Here is a 23,899-nt window from a genome sequence, read left to right on the forward strand (position 1 = left end):
AAACTATCCCAGCAAGATCTTCCACATATGATGTGACTTTTTGCAAAGGCAAGAAATTTAGAAATTTGGAAGAAGTCCAAGAATATAAACAGAATGAACCAATTTTAAAACTAACCTTCTGGAGATGGTGAAGTCGCAAAGCAAGTTCCTCGAATGTGTTATCATCCACTAAGTAGAATGATCGCACCATGTAATACTTGCTGTTCCAAATATTTACGTGCTCCAAGCAGTTTTCCTGAAATTGTTCTCTCCCATTCTGGACTGCCACCGCACAATCACAAGCTCCCAGCGTAAGTTAGCTCATTAATGTCTTACTGGAGAGAAACACTGGAGTCTTGTATAAATCCTGTGGTTTGAACTTACCATAGAAAGGGGCAAACACATTCAGAACTGGTGTTACGGAGCATTCAGTTGAAATAAAACTCACATGCAGGACCTTTAAGAGAAGCCAACACATCCAGAGATGAGGGGCTTCAGTTGTGTGGAGTGATGCTAGAAGCTGATTAAATGGTGCTATTTAAAATTATACAGGGTTTTTATAGTGTAAATGGTCTCAGATTGGTAAACAGAGAACAGAGATTCAGATAAAAGAACCGGGGGAAGATGAGAAGAATTATTTTTACACAGAGTTACAATCAGAAGGCATTGCCCAAAGGGATGGTGGAAGCAGATTACAAATAACTTTGAAAAGGAAACTAAATGAACAGGTGAAAAGGAAATAATTGGACAGCTCTTTTGAAAAAGCTAGCACCGACACAATGGGGTGAATGGTCTCCTTCTGTGCTACGTGCTGCTAATTAAGGTGCTGGTCAGTGTCATACAGTTGGAGGGAATGAATGAACTGAGTCTTCTAAGACTGTATAGAACTTCAACAAAAATGGTTTTTATTCAACATGCATGAGGGAGAGCAGAACTCGGAGACGTAATTCCAGCTGGCTTCTGAGCTACTTTGTCAATCCTAGGTTCTTACACGTTCTTATACCATTTTTTACATTACAAAGCATTACATTTACATTGGTCATCCTATTGTTACTTGGAATTTGTTACAGTTCTGTTTTGATCACATTATGCAGATCCATTGTCCTGTGTGCTTTAACTTTAATAATTTTCGGGACATATCCTGTCTACCTGTTTACAATATTAAAGTGTTGTGCCTGTCAAACTGATTTCGATGATGTGTTAATTGTCTCCACTTCCCTGGTACTTGATTAGTTTTTCAGAGGCCAATGGCTCCTCTAGACATTGTGGAGTCTTGATAAGTGGTATCGATTCTCTTATTGTTGCTATAACCTCAGAAAGATCTCACCCGGAGTGTGACTGTTTAGTGCCATCTAGGATGCAGTTATTTATAATTTGTCGTGTGTCTGCCTGCAGTGAGTGTGGATACTACAGTCAAGCTGTCTGTTTAATCCTTTCCAATAATTTCTCTGCCTACACTCCCTGGGTTCGCCCACATACCTAGAACGAAGGAAGATGGTTGTGATTGTTAGAAACCAATCATCTCATCCCCAAGACATAGCTTCAGGGGTTCCTTAGGATACTGCCCTAGGTCCAACTATCTTCAGCTGCTTCATCAATGAGCTTCCCTCCATCATGTGGTTAGAAGTGTGGATGTTCTCCGATGATTACACAATGTTCAGCACCATTTGTGACTCCTCAGATATTGGGCTGTCCTTGCCTGAGTGTAATAAGACCTAGACAATAAGCTTGGGCTGATAACACGGTGGCACAGTGGTTAGCACTGCTGCCTCACAGCGCCAGGGACCCGGGTTTGATTCCCAGCTTGGGTCACTTTCTGTGTGGAGTTTGCACGTTCTCCGTGTCTGCATGGGTTTCCTCCGGATGCTCCAGTTTCCTCCCACAGTCTGAAAGACGTGCTGGTTAGGTGTATTGGCCGTGCTAAATTCTCCCTCAGAGTACCTGAACAGGCACCGGAGTGTGGCGACTAGGGGATTTTCATAGTAACTTCATTGTAGTGTTAATGTAAGCCTACTTGTGAAGCTAATAAACTATGCACTATCCTAGAGAGAGAAAAGAGCTGACATTTTGGGTCATCTGGACTCGAAGCATCAGCTTTTTTCTCTCCTTACAGATGCTTCCAGACCTGCTGAGATTTTCCAGCATTTTCTCTTTTGGTTTCAGATTCCAGCATCCGCAGCAATTTGCTTTTATGCACTATCCCTAACTTGGAACTGTGTCCCTGTTCCTTCACTCATTGGGTCAAAATTCTGGAACTTCCTGCTTATCAGCACTGTGGGTGTACCTACACCACATGGACTGCGGTGGCTCATGCACCACAGCCTTCTCAAGGGCAGTTAGGAATGGACAACAAAAAGTTGTCCATGCCAATGACACCCACATCATTTTGAAATATGTTTTTAAAAGATATTCCTTTTATCAAACACTAAAAAGTCGCAGTAAGTTAACAAACAGGTTATATAATTCCAATTAGCAAGATATATTGAAGCATTGGTGCTTTATTTTTCTAAGTCTACCGGAGTATAGCAATGTTCTACCTGATTATTGCAATAGTTACTCACGAGGTTCCCATGTGTTCCAGTTAATGGCAATTTAATCCAAACAGCTTTCAGTGGGCTGACGCCAGCTGATTCACTAAAGGTTAGTGTGCAGGTGCAGCAGGTAATTAGCAAAGCTAATAGAATGTTATCTTCTATTGTGAGGGGAATAGAATACAAGAGCGGGGAGGTTATGCTTCAGCTATGTAGGACATTCATGAGACCATATCTGGAGTGCTGTAAACAGTATTAGTCTCCTTATTTAAGGAAAGATGCAAATGCATTAGAGATAGTTTGAAGAAGGTTTACTAGGCTATTACCTGGGAGGGCAGGTTGTCTCACGAGGAGAAGTTGGACAAGCTAGGCTTGCAAGAGGCGACTTGATTGAAACATACCAGATCCTGATGCAACTTGACAGGGTGGATGTGGAAATAATGGGCGGAATTCTCCACGCTGGTCTAAAAGCCAGAATTTCCCGCCCAACTGTCAATGGGCCTTCACATTGTCCGCAATCCGCCTGCTACAATTCCAGTGGCAGGCGGGATGGGAGAATTCCGGCCAATGTTTCCACTTGCGTTGCGAATCTACAACTGTTTAAAAAATAAAGGGTCACCCATTTAGGCGGGAGATGAGGAAACAAAATTCTCTCAGAGGGTTGTTGTGAGACTTTGGAATTGACTTTCTCAGAAGGTGGTTGAGGCAGAATCTTTGAATATCTTTAAGGCAGATGTAGCTAGATTATTGATAAGCAAGAGGGAGAAAGGTTATCAGGAGCAGGCTGGAATGTGAAATTGAGGTTAAAAGCAGAGCAGCCATAATTTAGTTGACCCATGGAGCAGGCTCAAGGGACTGAGCGGTCTACTCCTAATTCTTATGTTCGTTTTCATATAGCACACACACACGGCATTGCTCAGTGTCGTTATTGATATATACATGCACATTAATATCAACACATTGAGCAATGCAAGAGAGATAGAGTGTGTGTATGTATGTGTGTGCGTGTGCTATATGAATATGAACATATGAATTAGGAGCAGGAATATTTGTTGTTTTATAAGGAATGTTTTACTAAGGTGCAGCAATGAGTCTACAAGGGAACCAACTCTAATAACTAAGTAAACATAGGCTCAAGTAGTTGTTGATTGCTCAGAGAATTTTGCTGATTGGTATGTGCTTGTCATTTTCAGTCTCCAACTCAAAAACACCAGCCTCTTAACTTTGCCTTGATTTGGTAACAAAGTGCAACGTCTGGGGCGGGATTTTCCAGCCACACTCGCCCCAAAACTGGTAAATCCCACCCTAGGTCAATGGACCTATGTATGGTCTGCTCCCCCCCACTCCCCACCTCCCTCCCGCCCACTATGATTTCCGTGGCGGGCAGGACGGAAAAACTCCCCCCCCCCCCCCCAGTGAAGTATGACACATGCTTTCAAGCCGAGCATGACAGGACTTAGATGTTTCTTCAGTTTTATTTCTGTGAACATGCACCTGAGCTTTACAAACTTCCATCTCAAAGTCACCACTTAATTTCATTTTATCTGTAAGACAATGCAAGATGCTGCATGTGTCCAACATCTGTGGAGTCAAAGGCCCTGTCTCAGGATTCAATTTTTAAAATTCCATCCAAGAAACCAAATTCAAATGGAATCCAATTCATGGTCCCCATGAGAGAGACCAACAGATCCAAGCTGACAAGATGAGGCATTACACCCCAACCTGGGCATGATCTGACGCTTCATCTTTGCTCCAAGGCCTAGGTGGCTTTGAAAAATTCCACGGGGTGAAGCCTCGGTTAAGTTTCATCGGCTCCTCCGATCATTGACTCTCCCCTAGCCAGGGAGATCAGCTTGCCTGATCATCGACCCTCCCCTGCCAGGATTCAGTGGACGTTAATCCTGAAGCTGTTAAGCAACCCGTGCCAAATGCAAAGTGCACAACACACTCACAAACAATCATTTTAACACAGGCTGTAATATTTTGATTGCAAAAATCAGGACAGCCGCCAACACAGGGCTCAATGGATTCTAGGCTTACAATTTGCAGCTGATCTAGTCAATAGGGACATCTGCATCAGACAGTACTTGGTAGATCTGAGCGTATTAAATAACCGCTATAGCATCATTACAAGTAGTTCAGCATCATTACTGTAGGTGCATTCCAACTGGTTCATCAATTGGCCATGTCATCAAATCTTAGAAAAATTGCTCTTTTTCTAACTATTGAAATAGAGGCATAGAGTCATAGAAGTTTACAGCATGGAAACAGGCCCTTCGGCCTAACTTGTCCCATACTCATCTTACCCATGTAACTGTCTAAATGCTTTTTAAGACAAAATTTTACCCGCCTCTGCTACTATCTCTGGCAGCTTGATCCAGCCACTCACCACCCTGTGTGTGAAAAAATTGCCCTCAATGTTGAATTGTTTCAAAATCTGACCAGACAAATTAACATTAGTTCAATACATTTTTCACCACCATTTTCACCATGGAGCGCCTCAGTGGCACAGTGGTTAACACTACTGCCTCACAACACTAGGGACCTGGGTTCAATTCCCGGCTTGGGTCACGGTCAGCGTGGAGTTTGCACATTCTCCCCTTCTCAGCATGGGTTTCCTCCAGGTGCTCCGGTTTCCTCTCGCAGTCCAAAGGTGTGCGGGTTAGGTAAATTGGCCATGCTAAATTGTCCCTTAGTGTCAGGGGGACTAGCTAGGTAAATGCTTGGGATTATGGGGAGAGGGCCTGGGTGGGATTGTGGTTGGTGCAGATTCGATGGGCTGAATGGCCTCCTTCTGCACAGTAGGATCCTATGAGAGGAATCATTCTAGCCATTTTCTTTGTGGCTTAGTGTTCATAATTGTATTTTCTATATCAAGCTAAAGAGAGAGAGAGAGAAAAATCACAGTTGTTGAAAGGTATATATGCCTAATAGCAGGTCCCCTGTCCATTGCTCCTTGTCTTGCGCTTTCCTCTTCAGTTGCTCATCAGCCTCCCATTTTCAATTTCAAGTTGTTTAACTTCATCACTCACTTTCTCCCTGGTCTGCATCCCTCTCATCTTGGGCGGCACGGTGGCACAATGGCTAGCGCTGCTGCCTCACAGCGCCAGGGACCCAGGTTCAATTCTGACCTTGGGTCACTGCCTGTGTGGAGTTTGCACATTCTCCCCGTGTCTGCATGGGTTTCCTCCGGGTACTCCGGTTTCCTCCCACAGTCCAAAGATGTGCAAGTTAGGTTGATTGGCCATGCAAAATTGCCCCGCAATATCAGGGGGATTAGCAGGATAAATATTGGGGTTACGGGAATGGGTGGGATTGTGGTCGGTGCAGACTCGATGGGCCGAATGGCCTCCTTCTGCATTGTCGGGATTCTATGATCTTCTATCACTCACCTCCTTCAGCATATTCTCACGTGATATGGCCAAGTGAGAAGTGAGCAAATGGTTCCTTTCTCTTTCCATGACTCAGTTAACTGCAACAGGCGTTTATTTAAAATAATTTACTTACCAATTCAACGAGCGCTGTGACTGTAAAAGACACACACAAAGACAGGTTTTCTCAGAAGCTAGCATTTATTATACTTAAAAATAAAAAGAGAAATGCTCCAACCAATACTCACACATACATTCAAGAGATTCACACACACAACTTAGTTACAAAGAGGAAGAGTAGATCCCAAAAATGTGTCAATCTTATACAGATTGATAACTGGGACAGTTTTAGGTTGGGATGCGTGATCTTTCTGGGTCCTGCATCGAGACTATTTAAAATGCTGACGGATAATCTCTGTCTCTTCTTTTGGAGTTAGTAGCTGCTTGGTTCATGATAAAGACGCTGTCTGCCATGTTTTGTCGGACCTAAAAAGATATTTGGACACAGCGTTCGCGAGTGATGGATCCTCTATTCCTTCTTATCAATAAGGAGAGAACTGAAGAATTCCTAAGGCTTCTTCAATCTGCTCTGCCCAATTGTGTACAGCCAGCCTTTTTTATAGGGCACAACGTCCAGTAAAGATAATTGTTTCTAGTCATGCATACTGGTAAATTATTTACATAGAGGTAGGCCCAAGACAATAGCTGTTTAATAGCGTCCCATTGGTAATATTATAATCTTTAGTGGTAGATGGATGGAAGGTCCGTTCAGACAATGGTCACTTAATAATGCCATTATTACAGTTTCAGTGCCGTTAGCAAGGACATTCAGCTGTGTCCTGTTGAGAGATTATAGTGAAACATCCCCTTTGTCTGTGCTGACTATTTCATGTATATGCAGAGACAGCCAGTCTACAATGAGGGTGCTGCTCATTTTTCTGGCCCCCCTGGCTGACCTCTTGCCGAGCTCAGTTCTCCTCTCCTACAGTTTGGTCAGAAAACAGGCAAGGCACAAGTTAACAGAATGGCTGGAGGCAGTGAGAGGACCACTTCCTCTTCCTGCAACCCACTCACGACCTTTTTGCACACTGACCTTGAAAATTGTTGTCCTTTTACACGAAGCCTACAAACACATGACCTTCCTGCACAGACTAACCAGTTACTAAGCATGGTCATAACAAGCTAATTTGATTAAGATGGTCCGTTCGGCTCTCCCTTCTCATCTGGGGATACATCAACCAAAGTGATTAAATTTAATGCGTTGGTCCTCACCCACCTGAATAGTTTGATTATGTCTGAATGACTTTGAGTAGTTCAGGAGATGGGAACTCACGCGCATTTAAGCTTATTGTCCTTTGTGAGTGTGGAAATTGTCACATGGCCTTCTGTTGTGTTACCCTTAAATCACCACAGTGGGTTACCTCCAGACAGCCCATCTCTGTGCCAATATATTTCGGACTGTCAGGTATAGTTATATAAATGTTTGCCCATTTTGAGACCCAGGTGAGTTTTTTAGAAACGTATTCTAAGATTTCAGCTCACTCTATAAACAAAGCCATTTGCTGATAGAAAACTGGGTTTTATGACATCATGCCTTGGGATATGGCCAAGCAACCTTGTTGCCTTTTCTTGATGATATTCATCAATGGACATTCCTCCTCCATCAATCTGAATGTCTTCATTGTTCTTGTATTCAAGCTGTAGGGGATTTTCACATTAACTTCATTGCAGTGTTAATGTAAGCCTACTTGTGACATGAATAAATAAACTAAACTATTCTCTCCAACTGAGCCACTCCATCCTTCTCCAGAACTTTCAGATGTCCACTTTTCTAAAGTCCGCTTTCAGCCCCGTCCAGCGAAACACTTCAGGCCGCAATCTTGACTATCATTTTCTTAAGATCACTATACATTCCTATGCTGAGCAATTGTTTGGAGAACGCATGCTTTGCTGTTGTTATTCTAGCACAGAGTTCTTTCTGTCAGTAACCATCTAACACGATGATTCCTAGGTACTTAAATTGTGATACCCATTCCAGTTGTTGACAATTTATCTTGACTTCATCTTTCCCCCCAATATTTCTTCAAATCTTTGTAACTTTCGTCTTTTTTATATTCATTTTCAGTTTGTGAGCTTTCACCACTTCATTCATTCTATCCAGTAATACCTATGGATATTCTGCTGTTCTAGCCACCAGAACCAATTAGTTTGCGAATGTCACTACCTCGACCAATTAACTTTCTACTTTGACACTTTTCTGTACTTCATCTAGTGTGTATTTTATCATGGATTCTCTCTTTTCATTGATTAATAGTGATAGTAGACAGCTAACTCTCATCTAATACCCAATTATACCAGAAGCAGTTTCAGCAAATGTTGCCCCGATTGTAGCAGTCTGTCCCATGCAGAGCTACAATCATAGCTATGATTGTAATACCACATTCTGCACTCTCTCCTTTCCTTCTCTATGTACGGTATGCTTTGTCTGTATCGCACACAAGAAACAATACTTTTCACTGTATAATAATGCATGTGCCAATATTAAATCAAATCAAATCAAATATTTTATCTCTCCAATGAACTTCTATAGCCTTCAGCTCTTTCAACAGATTTTGCTGAGAGATACAGTGAATGAATTCAGAAATTTAATTTGATCCAATTGTATTATAATAGAACACTGGTCAGTAAAAGCAGATTATCTGGTCATTCATCTCATTGCTGCTTGCGGGACCTGACTGGGTGCAAGCTGGCTGCCCCATTTCCCTTACAACAGTATTTCCAAGATACTTCATTGGCCATGAAGCATTTGGAAATATCCTGAGGTCATGAAAGGCACTATATAAATGCATACTCTCTTTCTTTCTTCTAACATTGCTAAGGCTTCCAGAATAAATAAACCTGTATTTCACACGTTTCGGCAGCAGAACAAGTCTTAACATTTTCCTGCAATTGTGCATAACAAGGCATTAAGTCACTTGTTCATAATTACAAGTCTCTTGTTTACCTGTCTAGTTTTCCTCCCATAGCAATCTTTTCAGAAATGGATATGCTTTAAGTACAAAACACTATCCTTTTTTTCAGGTGAAATAACAGTGGTCAGCAATAGATGAAAGGAATACATGTTCCCTTTTTGGTTTTAAGCGTGTGTATACACTCACAGAGTAGCCATCCTATCCAAGGAAATACCTGAGTCATCTTATGCTCATAGGGGATCTCAGAACATGTTTTCCTTTTGAGGACAGTCCATTTTTTTAATAGAAATTAGTTCTGGAGATATGAAGATATGCACATATTCCTGTCAAAGTCACAAATGACAATAACCAATTGCTTAACCATTAGCTAACTTTTATTGTAACACAATTAACCAATGAACAGATATTTCTGCTGATAATCAGGTCTCAGTCATCAAGTTTCAATCAGGAGATTTTACATTCATGAAACATTAGGATGGGCTGTGAAAAGTGGCCTATCATGTATTTATATTTGTAAACTTAATGAAAACTTAAATAAAGTTACTGATTCGCAGCTAAGCCAGGTTTTTCAATACATTGTTCATATATTTGTGTGCAAGATTAGTGGACTATATCTCATCCAAACATTCCAAGGAATTTGAGTCGATGATCACCAGTGTGCTACTTTTAAATATACACGATGGATCTACATGTTCGTTCAACATCAAGTGACAGATGAATAAAATTTTCGCCAATATAGACAACACATCAACTTCACATTGCCAGAAATGAAGCCAATCTGTTTAGTTCTTGCAAAATGTCTCTGACCTTTATTCCCTGGTCCCATCTCTTTTCCACTTGAGCTGCTCACTCAGGAAAATCCTGATGATCCAACTTGACACTGTTAACTTCAAATCCCAAGTATTAAAACTGCCTATTTCCATCTCTTACCCCATCTTACTACCACTGCTGCTGAAAATCTCAACTCAGCCCTTGTCACTTCAAGTCTTCTGTATTTAAGTTTAAGTTTATTTATTAGTGTCACAAGTCGGCTTGCATTAACACGGTAATGAAGTTATTGTGAAAATCCTCTAGTCGCCACACTCCAGCGCCTGTTCGGGTACACTGAGGGAGAAATTTAGCATGGCCAATGCACCTAACCAGCACGTTTTTCAGACTGTGGGAGGAAACCGGAGCACCCGGAGGAAACCCGCGCAGACATGGGGAGAATGTGCAGACTCCGCACAGACAGTTACCCAAGCCAGGAATCGAACCCGGGTCCCTGGCACTGTGAGGCAGCAGTGCTAACCACTGTGCCACCCCAATGCTCTCTTCACCAACCTTCTAAGTTCCTATCCAACATAAACTACAACTTTCCCAAATGTCTGCACCCACATCCTCTTCCACACTAAATACCACTCTCCTATCAGCAATGTCCTATTCATCAGAAATCAAATTCAGAATATGTGCCCTCTTCTATCTTTTCTTCACAGATTAAAACTTTCAGTAACGAAGATTTTATTTTCAATGTTAGGCTATAGGAGGTTTTAAATTAAAAGTGAGGCTGCTACAGTACCTTAAATTAAAATCTATGTAAATCTAAGTTGAGTTTGTTTTTAATATGCACAATAGATCTATTTGGCTAGAATTAATACGGGGCAACATCTCACATGTCATCAAATAAAGTAGCAGATTGGGCTCAGCTATATTGTTTTAGGGATGGAGTTATACTTGCCCTCAAATGAATGGGAAAATATTGTGTTCTTTTCTCTGTAGACACTTGACTGCACCATCTCTGAAATCTGAAGGTGGGATGAAGGCTGACCATTGCCTCTTTGACCAGCTGTCAGATGATGTTGATTTCACAGCATTGCATGTAATCTTTCTTCTTCCCTCCATAAAGCACTATACTTGTGCCCTGTATCATTCAGTGGAGAAGGAATCAGACAAATATCCTCCCACTATGCGATAATGCAAGGTAGTACTTTAACATAGAGAATTAATACATTAACACACAGCACGACCATGTCACCCAAGTTCTGAACTTTGCAATCCAAACTGCCTGGAAAAATATATTGCATAAAATAAGCTCAATAAAAACACGCAGGTGATTTTAGCTCAAATTAATATTTATCTGAAACTTTTCAGAACTTTTCTAAGCATCATGGCAAGTAATGCTAAATATTGCTGTAACACTCGGTGGGAAGTTGGAATTGAATTTAGTGAGTTTAATTTCGATCCTGAATAACATATTGTAAATCAATGACTAAATTTGCTGTTTCTACTGCTACTTGCAAAGCATTAAGTTTCACAGAATAGGAGTCTAATGCTAATCGATCTGGGAAACATTCACCAGGTTTCTTGAGGGGCATCTCAAGGCTACTATTTGTTGTCCTATTACCTAGAACAGTCCAGCTCAGATCCTGATGTGCTGTGTACAAACCACAAGCACAATTAGAAAGTGCCTCTGACCAGTCAGTGTGTAGAGGCGTGTTGGGCAGAGCTGACCAACGATGGCCGTACCTAGTGTCAACAAAGTTCTCAGCACCATCATGTTCCAGTGAAGAGGCAGTGTGCTCCAGAGAGCGGCAGAAACTGTCAGCAACAATTCTGAATTCGGATTGAGAGCAGCCCAGCTTTGCTAGCTTATCGTTAGTCACACAGTGGCTCTGCAAAAAGAGTTCAGCTTAGAAAACATTCCACGATATTCTAATAACTACACTTACCATTCACATTAGTTGCAAAAATCACCAACATCTTCAAAAATGCAATTTTTCAGCTACTGAAAATTGACTTGATTTCACCATACTCTAATGTGTATTATTGCATACACGCACACAACTTCTATTGGACCAAACTGTACCAGTGCACAAATCAAACCTCCATATTTTCAGCTTATGAAAATCTGGATGAAGATATCACACTGCTTCCATCACATTGCTTATAATATACTTTTCAAATTTTATCATAAAACAAGGCAAAAATTCAACAAAACAATCTACACCAGTTCTGTCTGAATTAAATAAGCAGAAAGATTTGTGCAATAAACAGGTCAAATGAAAATAATTTAGTTTCAAATCTGGCTTTGAGCAATTCTAGTTCATACTTTTTATTATCTGTAACTGTACAGAGATAGATCGGGTAAAATAATTGTGAGGAAGTTTAATTAAAGGGTGTAGATGATGTCCAACCCTGTGAGGCAAGTTTGAATGCTTTGTCTGAACCATCATTATCAAATTATTTTCTTTGCAACTGTTCTCTCTTTGTTATTTTTGAATTGAGTTCATGTCTCTTTTTGACAATGTTTTCCTTTATTTTTCCCTTGGTGGCAGGTGTCATGGAACATACTGACAACCAGACTGCTTAACACAGTTGATATGCAACGATAGCCACATTAAAGCATTACAATTGTGAGACAAGCAATTTTTCCATTACTTAATGTATATATTAAATCCACACGCACAACTGTTCTCACAGATGGAGTCAAGGCCAATTTTATGTTTCCATTTCAAGATTAGAGGGAGTAGTACAATGCTAACCGAGGGCTTGGATTGTAGTGGTAGCAACCCTACCTCTGGGCCAGAAGGTCTGGGATCATGTCCCACTTCAGGACTTGATGGCCATAGAAGGGATGTTCAATACGCGGCCAAAGAGGTTGGTTACCAACCAGTAAATCCTTCCAATATCCCTGACAGTAGTCGGTAAGTGTGGGAGACTTTCTTGGTCAGCTATACTGCAGAAGGCAGCAGCAAACCACTCCAGTGCCTTGCCAAGCATAATGATGAACCAATCGAATGGAAGTCCATGGTTGCTAGCACCCTCTTGGAAGACCCTTCCCTGAAGGGGGAGGAGGAGTAGAAAGCTGGGAATGAGACAAAGATGGGGAAAGAAGAAAGAATGCGAGGTGGAGGAAGAACAAGGGAAGAATTGTTGGTGAGAGGAGAGGATGGGAGAGAGAAACATTTGGGAGAGTGAAAGGAACAGCATGGAGAGTCAGAGCAAAGAGGAGGAAGGAGGAGGAAGGGCAGTAAGCTCCAGTAGAGGAAGGAATGGAACAAGAAAGATTGGATGGAGGTCATGTGAGAAGGGAAAAGGGAAGTACATGGCAGAAGTAGAACAGGAGGAGAAGGAGAGAGGAAGAGATGGCGCAAGGGAATGGAGAAAAGGGACACAGGAAGGGTTGCATTTGATAGGAGTGGATGGGGTGCCAAATGACATGATTTTGTGAAGGTCTTGTTTAGGCTATCATTAATATTAGGTGGTGCTTGATTGTCCTGTAATTTTGTGTTTATGGCACTCCCTACAGACGCATTACCTTTGGATCTAGAGGTCCTTTCTTGCTTTATATTGTTGATAAATTAGTCCATTTCTCATAGTGTTGCAGGTGAGATGTCAACACCAAATGTAGTCATAAGGTGAAGCAAAGAGGAAGGCAGGCAAGCATATTCCAGTGTAGATTTTAAAGAAATACATGCTGTTCAAACATTTTTAATTATACTTTGACTTCATGTTATTTTTTAGCTAAACAACAAAATCTACAATAACTGGGTCACCGAATAGTAACCTTCCAGGTGGCACTAGGGCTGTTCCACAGGACAGGTTGAAGAGCTGGGAGCTGGAAAAACAGAGGTGCCACAGTGCCACCATTGATGGGAAAGTATAATTACAAGGTTATATAAGCAGATTCCATTCTAAACGTGGACCCAGGAATTTATAATGGGGGAAAAATGGACACAATAAATAGACATGTTTTTTCCCCAGCCATTAAGTATGTCATTTTGCATCGTGAGGGGATAAAACCTATTCCTTACAACATTTAATGCAAGTTCTTAAAATTATAATAAACCACCTATGCATTAGCATTAACAGAAAAAGTTATTTTCAAAGTTCTGCCAGACCTACTGGAGATTTTTTTCAGGATGAAACCAGTCGAATAGATAAGGGAGAACCAGTAGATGTTGTGCATTTCGTTTTTCAGAAAGTTTTGATAGAGTCCCACAAAAGATGTTAGTGTGCAAACTTAAAGCACATCGGATCGGAGATAATATACTGGCATTGTTACCACGGGGATCAGTGCTTGGGGCCCAGCTATTCACAATATAGTTCAACAATTTGGATGAGGAAAACAAACGTAATATTTCAAAGTTTGCAGATGACACAAAACTAGGCGGAATTATGAGTGGTGAGGAGAAAGTAAAGAGGCTTCAAGGTGATTTTGACAAATTGAGTGAGTAAAAATATGGCAAATACAGAATAATGTAGATAAGTGTGAAATTATCCACTTTAGTAGGAAAAACAGAATGGCAGAGTATTGTTTAAATTGTGATAGATTGGGAAATGTTGATGTACAAAGGGACATGAGTGTCCTTGTACACCAGTCAATGAAAGCAAGCATGCAGGTGCAGCAAGCAGGAAGGCAAATGGTATGTTGGCATTCATTGCAAGAGGACTTAAGTACAGGAGCAAGGATGTCTTCCTGCAGATGTACAGGGCCTTGATGAGACCACACTTGGAGTATTGTGTGCAGTTTTGGAGGACAGCAAAGGTTCACCAGACTGATTCCTGGATTGCAACATTGTTGTTTGAGGAGAGATTGGGTTGACTAGGCCTGTATTTATTGAAGTTTAGAAAAAATGAAAAGGGATCTCATTGAAACATACAAATTTCTGACAGGGCAAGACAGACTGGATGTAGGGATTATGTTTCCCCTGGCTGGAGGGTGTAAAACAAGGTGTCACATGGCTCAAGATACGGGGTAGACCATTTAGGACTGAGGAGAAATCTCTTCACTCAGAGGGTGGTTTACCTGTGTAATTCTCTACCACATAAGGCCATGGAGGCCAGGCTGTTGAATATATTTAAGAAAGAAATGGATAGATTTCTAGGCACTGCAGATGTCAAGGGGTGTGGAGAAAGAATGGAAGCATGGCATTGAGATAGAGGATCAGCCATGATCAAACTGAATGGCAGAACAGGTTTGATGGCCCGATCGGCCTAATCCTGCTCCTATTTTCTATGTCTATGTAAATAAAGAACAAACCTTAGATCCAACATAAGCAGCGAGGTGGGTTTCAGTACAACCTCCTCCTAGTACAGCCAAAGGCTCTTTGATGACAAGTCGCATCACACATTCTGCAGACTGACAGACAAGCTGCAACATACAGGGAGATAAAATTAGCAAAGAATGCATATAGATTTGTCTGGAAAATTCTGACATAGCTATCTCATTCAGATGTACGTGTTTGAAGGAGTGGATAATTTAAATTACACTTGCAGTTAACAATTCAAACATTATTTGCCATGTGTATTTTCTAATCTAAAGGGCTGTGAAAGTGTGGAAAAAATAAAGTACCCTAAACACACATCTTGAGCAAAAATATTTCTGTGGAGATTTTGAACTGAGTGTTGTAAGCTGCTCCATCTGTCGTTTCTCTCTGAATGTTATAACCGTAAAGCCATCACTCTAACGCCAGTAAGGTTTAAAGCGATGCTTGTATTTTAAAAAATATTTCAATTTCAAAGGCTTAATTAGTTTCTCGTTAAACTGTGCTGCTGCTGTGTGGTAAAGGAATATCTTTTTCAGTTCTATGCAATCCCAATGAATTAAGCTTCAACGTTTCCAAGTAGTTAGATGCAGAGAAAACAAAGAGGCTGCAAGAAGCTGGCAGATCAGAATTCTCTCCCAAATGTTCTTAACTGTGTGTTGCATTATTTTAATAGCGTATTTTATCACCGCAAGGTGGCAACTGCCTTTCTTCTGTGAGTGCATTCTGGGAACCATGATATCACTGCAATTAGAACATTTTAGATTTGCCATAAAGCTTTGGGGAAGAAAAAATACTTACTGTATAAATCTAACAGATTAGATATCTTACAAACAATAATCTCCCCAAGTTCTTACAATGCAGCTACAGAGGCCAACCGAGCTACAACAGTCGCCTCCTTCACAGAGTTCATTTCATGAAGGAACAAAAATGCATGGTTCATTATACTGAAGCAAAGCAATTATTTTCTTGTGTCTGCAACACAAAGTAAATGAAATAGAATACTTGGGACATAAATGTGTTTATGAGTGAACTATTAAAAATATACATTAAAGTATTCAAGATTGCGCAGATTAAATTGCTTTGCAGCTTTCCAAACTATAATTTCAAGTTTCCTTTGAGAATGAACCCCCCCCAACCGGTGTTCCCTGAGTTAGGTGGTAGTTTATTCCACAAATTAACAGTGCTACATGAGGAAAATGTTTTCTCCAATTCCAGTTTGGCAAAAGCTCCATAATGTGAAAGCAACTTTCTAATCCTGCGATCCTAGTTGAGTTAAACAAAACTGTTTACATCATCTGCACTTCTTTGAAAAAAAAATCCTCAATCTGCTCTTCTTAAAAAAGTCTGAAAATCAATAATCTTTGTCCTCTTATCTTGTCTTCATAGTTCAATGATCCAAAATATCATTTTGTCTTTCTGCTCCTTTCTAATGGATCAATGCTTCTTTGGAGATCTAGTGACTGATACTGAATACAATGATTTAAGCGGTGTCTTTGTACATTTCCTTGGAACTATCTGATTTTAGTCATACGCTCTAATGTTCATGTTGCAGATAGTTTTTGCAGTAATAGTCGGCGAGGAATTTCAGCTTCTTTTACTCTTCCAACATCATGAAAGTTATTACCACCCAATTTGCAGTGGTGGTTATTTTTTCTGCCAAAAGCGCCCTTGCGATAATGAATGTTAAACTCCATTTGCTTATTATTAGCCCATTAATGAGTGCTTCTGGATCCCTTTAAATATCTGACTCTGCTAAGCATTCTGCATTCCACACTTTTCTGTGCCATCAGCAAATTTAGGAATTCTGCTTCTAATCCTCTAATCTAGCTCATTTGTACTCGGGTGAAAAGTAGAGATCTAATGACTGGGTCTGTGGCTTTGTCCACTAGACATCTCCCAGCTCAAATAATACACATTTATAATTACCCTGAGTTTCCTGTTGTCTAACCAGTTTTTCATCCGCTAAATCCACAAATCCTTACTTCTGTTTGGACTCTTTATCAAATGGCTTTTGAAAACCAAGAAGCTTAATTTCACAGGATGCCACAGACTCTAAAGGGGCCATATAGGTTTGTGAGAGACTTAACTATAAAGGCGTACAAAGAACAACAGATTATCTAATTTTCCAGAACACATATTGTGAATCTTGAAACCCTACTGAGTAACCTCCAGTAGGAGAATTAAAAATTATACTCATAATTTTCACTCAGAGAAATTTCTTACAATCATAATCTTCTAAAATTTGTCAATGTTCCAGATTTTTTTAGAATCACAAGCTAAATGGCTCCTTCTCAAAGGGTCAACATTAATCCCCTCACATTTACTAAAATATACAGTTCAGAACTCAAAATTCCCCAATATACAGAGGAAGATTGTGGTTTTTTTTCATAGTTAACAAGTTAAATCATGGGAACTTTGGTTCTCTGATGGGATCCTGATCATTTTCATTTGTGATTCACCCAATAGGCAAATAGCAAGATGAAAGCAAAATACTGTGGATGCTGGAATCTGAAACAAAATTCAGGGCCAACGTTTCGGACGAAGGGTCATCTAGACTCGAAACATTGGCTCTATTCTCTCCCCACAGATGCTGTCAGACCTGCTGAGATTTTCCAGCATTTTCTGTTTTTGTTTGAGGCAAATAGCAAGATTCAGTGACAATGCTATCAATTGTAAACTGGTGGTGCAGGGTAGAAAAGAATATTAACCCAAGGAAATCTGTCATTAACTAAATTAATTCAGTAATTAATCAGTGCCTTTGACAAAGTACTGCATGGTAGGTTGGTGCATAAGGTTAAATTTCACGGGATCCAGGGTGAGGTAGCTAAATGGATACAAAATTGGCTTGATGACAGAAGCCAAAGGATGGTTGTCGAGGGTTGTTTTTCAAACTGGAGATCTGTGACCAGCGATGTGCCTCAGGGATCGGTGCTGGGTCCACTGTTATTTGTCATTTATATTAATGATTTGGATAAGAACATAAAAGGCATGGTTAGTAAGTTTGCAGATGACGCCAAGATTGGTGGCATAGTGGACAGTGAAGAAGGTTATCTCCAATTGCAACGGGATCTTGATCAATTGGGCCAGTGGGCTGACGAATGGCAGATGGAATTTAATTTAGATAAATGCGAGGTGATGCATTTTGGTAGACTGAACCAGGGCAGGACTTACTCAGTTATTGGTAGGGCGTTGGGGAGAGTTCCAGAACAAAGAGATTTCGGGGTACAGGTTCATAGCTCCTTGAAAGTGGAGTCGCAGGTGGACAGAGTGGTGAAAAAAGCATTCAGCATGCTTGGTTGGGACGTCTTGTTGAAGTTGTACAAGACTTTGGTAAGGCTACACTTGGAATACTGCGTACAGTTCTGGTCACCCTATTATAGAAAGGATATTATTAAACTAGAAAGAGTGCAGAAGAGATTTACTAGGATGCTACCGGGATTTGATGGTTTGAGTTATAAGGAGAGGCTTGATAGACTGGGACTTTTTTCTCCGGAGTGTAGAAGGCTGAAGGGTGATCAGTCTTGAGGGGTCTATAAAATAATGAGGGGCATAGATCAGCTAGAAAGTCAATACCTTTTCCCAAAGGTAGGGGAGTCTAAAACGAGAGGGCATAGGTTTAAGGTGAGAGGGGAGAGATACAAAAGTGTCCAGAGGGGCAATTTCTTCACACAGAGGGTGGTAAGTGTTTGGAACAAGCTGCCAGAGGTAGTAGTAGAGGCGGGTACAATTTTATATTTTAAAAAGTGTTTAGACAGTTACATGGGTAAGATGGGTATAGAGGGATATGGACCAAATGCAGAAAATTAGGACTAGCTTAGGGGTTTAAAAAAAAGGACAGCATGGACAAGTTGGGCTGAAGGGCTGTTTCCATGATGTAAACCTGTATGACTCTAATCTTGCTCCTTTAGTATAGCTCATGCAATATCCCACTCTTCCATGTGGCAAAGAGTGATCCTGCTTTGAAGTGCATTCTATTTAACCAAAGGTGTCAGTGATAGAGGACTTGAAGCAGTTGGGAATCAATGCGGTGATTCTGAACAGTCCCCTTTTGATGTTTGGATGATTTTTAATGGGACAAGAAAGTAAATGACTGGAACAACTGTAGACCTGGCAGTCCTGCTTGAACTCATTGTTTCAGCAATGTCCTGGCATTCTTCCCATCAATGGTTTTATGAGCCTTGGTGGAATCTTTGCCTGAATCCACATCATTCAACGTTGTGATTCAGAGCAGTACATTTGACATACCAGTCATGACTTTAGAAAAAACAGAAGCTATCTTCAAGCATATTGCACAAATTTACAATTTAGGATTTGTCACTAAATCATTTTTAAATGTTAAAGTGTTAACTGAAGAATTCAACCATTAAACTTCATTGAGCACTGATCCACAAGCAGAAACAGATACATCACCATGGGCAACATGGAACTAAATGAGGGTAATAGTGGTTGAAAAATAACCCAGAGGATTATACAGCAGTGTTACATAAATTGTACGTTGGTTTTCAAAGGCAATGTATTACATTGCTTCAAATAATTATTATCAGGAGAGTGCAACCTTGACTTAGATGCTCTGTCAGGAGGTGACAAAAGGACTTGGATTGATATATCACATTTCATGACTACAGAACATCCCAAAGGGCTTTACAGCAATGAAATACAATAAAGATTTGAAGTTTTTCTGCTGGCGATAATTTTAATGCTGATGATTCCAAGTTTCCCACTTTTTTGTTTATAATCCTGCTTTATCTATTGCTGCCATTTCGGTCCAACCTTTGGAGATATCCTCAACAGTTAGTTTCTTTACACAATGAAGAAAATTAACAAAGCTGGATTTTTTCAGCTTCAAGAAATTTATGATTCTGATCCACTTGCCATTTACAAGTTTCATAATAGATGCTGCTTGCTGGTAGGTAATGAAAAATCACTGCTCTAGACCAAAGGGGATGAAGCATCAACCAAGAAAACAATGCGATTCTGGCATGGGAATCATTTGGCCTACCTTCAATTCATTCACTCCAGCTTCAGTTCGATTGCATAGTACCAAAGTACACACAGGCTTGTCCTCATGTGGGATCAGATGCAGAAATCGCTTGGAACCAAACTTCACAACAGACAGGTTCTTAACATTGCCATAGCAGTCAGGGGGAATGGAATGATAATATGAACTAATGGATTGTGCACCTAGTAAATTCAAAATGGCCAGATATTACAACATTGTAGACAGTATAAAGAAATAGAAAGATCCACAAACTGAACATCATACAATATGTGGAGAAATTTAACAATAATCCATCACAAATTAATATTTCAGATCATGCAGTGCATCAATTAAACACCGAGCAAACCATTAACTAATGGAACATGTTCAGCTATTACACATGATAAACTACAGTCAAACAACTGGAGATAAGTGAGCAATCTGTCAGTACAAGTGTGATATTAAACTAAACCTTCATTAAAAAGTTCAAGCAATCTAATTCTTATTGATAATGTTACCATGCATCCAAACATAGAATCGTACAGCACAGAATGAGGCCATTCGGCCTTTTGTGCCTGTGCCAACTCTCTAAAAGGGCTTTCCAATTACATCCTCTTTTACTATTAGATCAACAGTTGCTATTCAGCGGATAGTGATGGGAGGTAGAAATAATTGGAATATTTATTGAGGAAAAAGCTTTTTAAGTTTTGTAATTTGTTCAAAGCTATTTCATATCACTCTAAACCAAAATAGGCAAAATTAAGTGTATAAAAATAAATGGACATAATTTCTGCAGGAATTCTCTCCACTGTCGGAGAAATGACAGTTGGCAGATTGGGGAATTCATAGAAATTCCCAGGCAAAAACGTTCTAACATTTAGCGTAAAAAATGTAGAACTTCACGATAGATGTGAGAAGGCTGGAAAGGTGAAATAATATATCGGGTAGAGTTTTAAGATGTCATCATGGTGGGGCGGGCTGTAAAATGTGGCGAGTTGTCCAAACCCATTGACTTAGACAGGATTGGTAAACCCCGTACAATTCTGCCCAATATTCTATTTGGAGAAGATTAATTGTGATATTATAGGATCTGGTCTGCTATATTTGTGCCTCAGTGCTCATGCATGCATCCCATTTTCCCTTATCAAGGTTAGCTTTCATATATCTTACTTGTTGTTATTTAACACATGCGGACTTGGCAGATAAATATCAGACAAACAACATTATAAGCATGCAAAATGCGTGGGCCACTGGATCGTTTAGCAAGGCTCAGTGATGTGGGACACCTGCAAACTTATTTAGTGTCTTCATGAAGGCCTCATAGGTGAAGTCAAATGTATCAAATTGATCTGAGGCAATTTCATAGAATCCCTACAGTGCAGCAGGAACCCATTTGGCCCATCGAGTCTGCACTGACTTTCTGACTGAGGCACACCACCCCATTCCATCCCCGTAACCCCATGCATTTATCATGGCTAATCCATCTAACCTACACAGCGCCAGGGACCCGGGTCCGATTCCCAGCTTGGGTAACTGTATGAGTGGAGTTTGCACGTTCTCCCTGTGTCTCTGTGGGTTTCCTCCAGGTGCTCCGGTTTCCTCCCACAGTCTGAAAGACATGCTGGTTAGGTGTATTGGCTATGCTAAATTCTCCCTCAGTGTACACAAACAGGCGCTGGAGTATGGCGATTAGGGGATTTTCACAGTAACTTCATTGCAGTGTTAATGTAAGCCTACTTGTGACTAATAAATAAACGTTACATCTTAGAGTACTAAGGGGCAACTTAACATGGCCAATTCATCTAACCTGCACACCTTTGGACTGTGGGAGGAAACCAGAGCACCCGGAGGAAACCCACGCAGATACGGAGAGAACGTGCAAACTTCACAGTCACCCTCGGCCAGAATTGAATCAGGGTCCCTGGTGCTGTGAGGCAGCTGTGCTAACCACTGTGCCACCGTGCCGTCAGCATTGCTAATATCTCCTTGATCAGCTCAATGTCCATTTTGATTATAGCTCTGTGAAACAATTTGGTACATTTGACTACTTTAGAATACCTCTATAAATGCAACTGGTTATTATTGTTTCCTTAAGCTCACACAATCCATTTGTTTATTTTTGCTACACTCTGTGATTTACGAAGATGTTAATTATCCAATTGTTCAAAATGCTACATCAAAACTGCATAAGTGGCTGTTTTTGTAACATATTTTGATTTTTTTTATGGAAGAGAGTTATTTTCAAATTTGATCTCCTTTAAATCTACTTTAGCTGTGTAACGGGATCCTTTAAAAAACCATGCCACGTGAATGCGTTTATGGTTGATTAACATATTGCAGAGTGCAATATTTTATGCTTACGTGGACAGTGATGGCACTGTGCTATTTAGTTCAGGTCACAGGAGACTGGCACACATGTGCCAGCTCCATGTAATTTCTGCTACATTCTTTTCCTGATGGCAGTATTGTGGACATGTATGTTTGTCTCCCCTTGTTGTCCATGCTGCTAAGGTGGATGGGGGAGTTGAAATTCTAGGCTTTGAACCAGCCACAGTTGTGTAGGGGGCAGTGTTGATTAACCCAACTGCTCATTTTCCCTTCCTCTAATGGAACCACTTCAAAACCATTGCTTTGGCTAGGTAACCTGGCAATTCTGTGTTCTACTATTTTCAAAGTGCATCAAGGTTGGGTATTTAGGCGCTGTTGATTGATTTCTGACACTATCAATATTATATTGATTTTAGCTGAATGAAACAGTATTTCTTTCGAAATCAGTAAAACCAGTATTAATACAAACCAGTTGCTGCAATAATAATTGAGGGTAAAACTGGGGGGTGATGGGCTAAACACTCTTTGGAAGTATATTATACCTTCAGTGTGTGAAAGTATGAACTATTGCCAGCCAAAATATATTTTTCATTAACAATATACAGTATCTGATAGTGAATCAATGGCAAAACCATTAAAGTTAAAAAGATTTGATTTTAAAAGGTTGGAGATGGCATATTAGTCTAAAAAGATAGAATCATAATAGAATTCCTATCCCTGCAACCCATGTATTTACCCCGCTAATCCCTGACACTAAGGGGCAATTTAACATGGCCAATCAACCTAACCCACACATCTTTGGAGTGTGGGAGGAAACCGGAGCACCCAGAGGAAACCCACGCAGACACAGGGAGAATGTGCAAACTCCACAGTCACCTGAGGCTGGAATTGAACTCAGGTCCCTGGCGCTGTGAGGCAGCAGCACTAAACGCTGTTCCACCCTGATGATTTGAAATTTTTTTTAGGCATTTGAAGACTGCAATCTGCACTTGATGTTACACTAAAGACACCGGGATGTTATAGCCTCGCTCGAGCAAGATCGGAAAATCCCTCCCGAGGCTAACAAAGATTTCCATTCTGGGAACCTCGCATGCGCTGATTCCGGGGCGGGCGAGGTGTAGAGGTCGGGACACAGTACCAAGTTCTTTCACTGATAGCTGTTCAGGACAGTTTTAAAAATATTATTTTTATGACTTTTCAGTACAACTAGTCTTTGCCGCCATATTATTGAAGTGGAAAAGCATTGTAAACAAGTTGATTGAACTCTGAATCACGGAAATATTAAGTTATGTAACTGAAAGCTATACTCATGCATCTACACCACATAATCATTTCCTATGTCAATTACAAAACCACAAAATTTCAATTTGCAAAAATAAATTAAAAATAACCAGCAGTACACAGACCACTTAATTTGCATATGCTCGTGAGAAAAACCTGAAGAACTCATTCACACATGCAACATCTGTAAATTACAGTGTGCAGCCGTTCACAGGCTCTAAATAAAAAGGTACAGTAAACTGCCAACCCTCCATTAGCCTCCAAATAATTATTCAGTAACAGAAGCTTGTTTCATGGGCTGCCTCAGTAAAATTTTATGGTGCTACTATGGCATGAATAACTTAAGCTACTGAAAACTACAACATTCAAACATGTTCCCCGCTTGTCACAAAATACCATGGCTTTATTAACTTTGCTCAGCGGTTTCTAAAGG

At 40.4% G+C, this 23,899-nt stretch overlaps 1 protein-coding gene across 2 annotated transcripts in view; it reads right to left on the reverse strand.

Annotated features, from left to right (window-relative positions):
- mkks (MKKS centrosomal shuttling protein) overlaps positions 1 to 23,899 on the reverse strand; it is a 62,339-nt gene that overhangs the window by 32,243 nt on the left and 6,197 nt on the right. Inside the window, exons 2-4 of one of the 2 annotated variants that reach the window (XM_078230342.1) lie at positions 19,879 to 20,060; positions 14,873 to 14,983; positions 9,210 to 11,501 (exon numbers count right to left, since the gene is read on the reverse strand). In XM_078230342.1, coding sequence (XP_078086468.1) covers positions 11,061 to 11,501; positions 14,873 to 14,983; positions 19,879 to 20,060 — 734 coding nt within the window. In that variant the 3' untranslated portion in view covers positions 9,210 to 11,060. Of the gene's footprint in view, positions 1 to 9,209; positions 11,502 to 14,872; positions 14,984 to 19,878; positions 20,061 to 23,899 lie in introns of those variants that run through there. The other variant, XM_078230343.1, reaches the window with a different exon arrangement.

This window comes from Mustelus asterias, chromosome 15 (genome assembly GCF_964213995.1).
Source record: "Mustelus asterias chromosome 15, sMusAst1.hap1.1, whole genome shotgun sequence".
Taxonomy (NCBI): Eukaryota; Metazoa; Chordata; class Chondrichthyes; order Carcharhiniformes; family Triakidae; genus Mustelus; species Mustelus asterias.